General features: G+C 42.2%; 1 protein-coding gene across 1 annotated transcript; it reads left to right on the forward strand.

Moving 5' to 3' along the window:
- Positions 1–1171: 1171 nt before the first annotated feature.
- On the forward strand, positions 1172–1735 carry LOC140179212 (uncharacterized). Its single transcript, XM_072217876.1, has one exon. The coding sequence runs from the start codon at positions 1172–1174 to the stop codon at positions 1733–1735; it is 564 nt and encodes a 187-aa protein (XP_072073977.1).
- Positions 1736–2220: the final 485 nt, after the last annotated feature.

A 2220-nucleotide genomic window follows, 5' to 3' on the forward strand; every position in this document is an offset into this window, starting at 1 on the left:
TCTACTACTTTTTGGATGGCTATCCAGGCTATAATCAAATTGCAGTAGATCCTCAAGACCAAGAAAAGACATCATTTACATGTCCATATGGCATGTTTACTTATAAGTGGATGCCATTTGGCCTGTGCAATGCACTTGCCACTTTTCAGAGGTGTATGCTCTCCATCTTCTCTGATATGGTGGAGAAATTCCTTGAAGTGTTCATGGATGATTTCTCCGTGTTTTGAAACTCATTTGACTTCTGCCTTGACCATCTGGCCCTAGTTCTCAAACGATGTCAAGAGACAAACCTAGTTTTAAACTGGAAAAAATGTCACTTCATGGTGACTGAAGAAATTGTTCTTGGGCATCGGATTTCAAACAAAGGTATAAAGGTGGATCAAGTAGGAATTGAACCAGTAGAAGTTTCCTGGGACATGCAAGATTCTGCAGGAGGTTTTATTAAGGATTTTTCTAAAATCGCCAAACCCCTGTTCAACTGACTAGCTACCAACACTCCATTTGTCTTTGACCAAGAGTGTCTGCAGACCTTTGAAACTCTAAAAGCAAAGCATATCACTGCGCCTATCATTTCTGCACCCAACTGGGACTTACCATTCGAACTGATGTGTGATGGTAGTAACCATGCTATTGGCATAATTATGGGGCAGAGGCAAGACAAGCATTTGCATGTCATTTATTATGCCAATCGTGTTCTAAATGATGCGCAGAAAAACTACACTACCACAGAGAAGGAATTACTTGCAGTGGTTTATGCCATTGAAAAGTTCATATCCTATCTACTATGATCTAAGGTCATTATCTACACTGACCATGTTGCTCTCAAATATCTACTCACCAAGCAGGATACTAAGCCCTGGCTGATAAGATGGGTATTACTCCTGTAAGAGTTTGATATAGAAATCAGAGACAGAAAAGGGTTAGAAAATCAAGTGGCTGACCACTTGTCTCAGATTGAACCAGTAGAAGGGACATCTCCTCCCTCTACTGAGGTGTCTGAAACCTTCCCGGATGGGCAACTCTTTGCCATTCGGAAGACACCTTAGTTTGCAAATATTGCAAATTACGAGGCTATAAGATTCATCCCCAAGGAATACAGTAGGCAACAAGCCCGAAAGCTCATTCATGATGCTAGATACTACTTGTGGGATGAACCATATCTCTTTAAGAGATGCTCGATGGGATAATCCACTGTTGTGTGTCTAAAGAAGAGGCATATAAAATCCTATGGCATTGCCATGGCTCCGATTATGGAGGACGCTTTGGAGGAGAGCGAACAGCCACTAAAGTCCTCCAAAGTGGTTTCTACTTGCCCATACTCTTTAAGGATTTCCGAGAATTTGTCCGTCGCTATGACAGTTGCCAAAGGGCTGGCAATCTCCCTCATGGTCATGACATGCCTCTGCAAGGAATCTTAGAGATTGAGCTATTTAATGTATGGGGTATGGACTTTATGGGTCCTTTCCCACCTTCATACTTAAACACCTATATCTATGTGGCAGTAGATTATGTGTCTAAATTGGTTGAGGCAGTCGCATCACCCACGAATGACACTAGAGTAGTGATGAAGTTCCTCCAGAAGAACACTTTCAGTGGGTTTGGTGTCCTTCGAACACTGATCAATGATGGAGGAACTCATTTCTGCAACAAACAACTTGACTTTATGCTGAACCGATATGGAGTTTGCCATAAAGTGGCCACCCCATATCAGCAACACACAAATGGGCAAGCATAAGTCTCAAATAGAGAACTAAAGAGAATCCTGGAAATAACGGTGAATACCTCTAGAAAGTGTTGGGCAAGAAAGCTTGATGATGCTCTCTGGGCATACAGAACAGCTTTCAAGACCCCTATAGGAACATCACCATATCAATTGGTGTATGGAAAGGCATGCCACCTGCCAGTGGAGCTGGAACACAAGGCCTACTGGGCAACCAAACTCTTAAACCTTGATGCAAAGGTAGCAGGAGAGAAACGGTTGCTCCAGCTAAATGAGTTGAATGAATTCTGACTTACTGCATTTGAAAATGCAAAGATCTATAAAGAAAGGGCCAAGAAGTGGCATGACAAAAAGATTTCTTCCAAAGTCTTTGAACCTAGACAGAAAGTTCTGCTCTTCAATTCTAGACTGAAGCTCTTCCCTGGAAAGCTTAAGTCACGTTGGACAGGACCTTTCCTGATCACTAATGTATCACCCTATGGTCATATAGAACTCTAGAG

The sequence above is a fragment of the Arachis hypogaea genome, chromosome 15 (assembly GCF_003086295.3).
Source record: "Arachis hypogaea cultivar Tifrunner chromosome 15, arahy.Tifrunner.gnm2.J5K5, whole genome shotgun sequence".
NCBI lineage: Eukaryota > Viridiplantae > Streptophyta > Magnoliopsida > Fabales > Fabaceae > Arachis > Arachis hypogaea.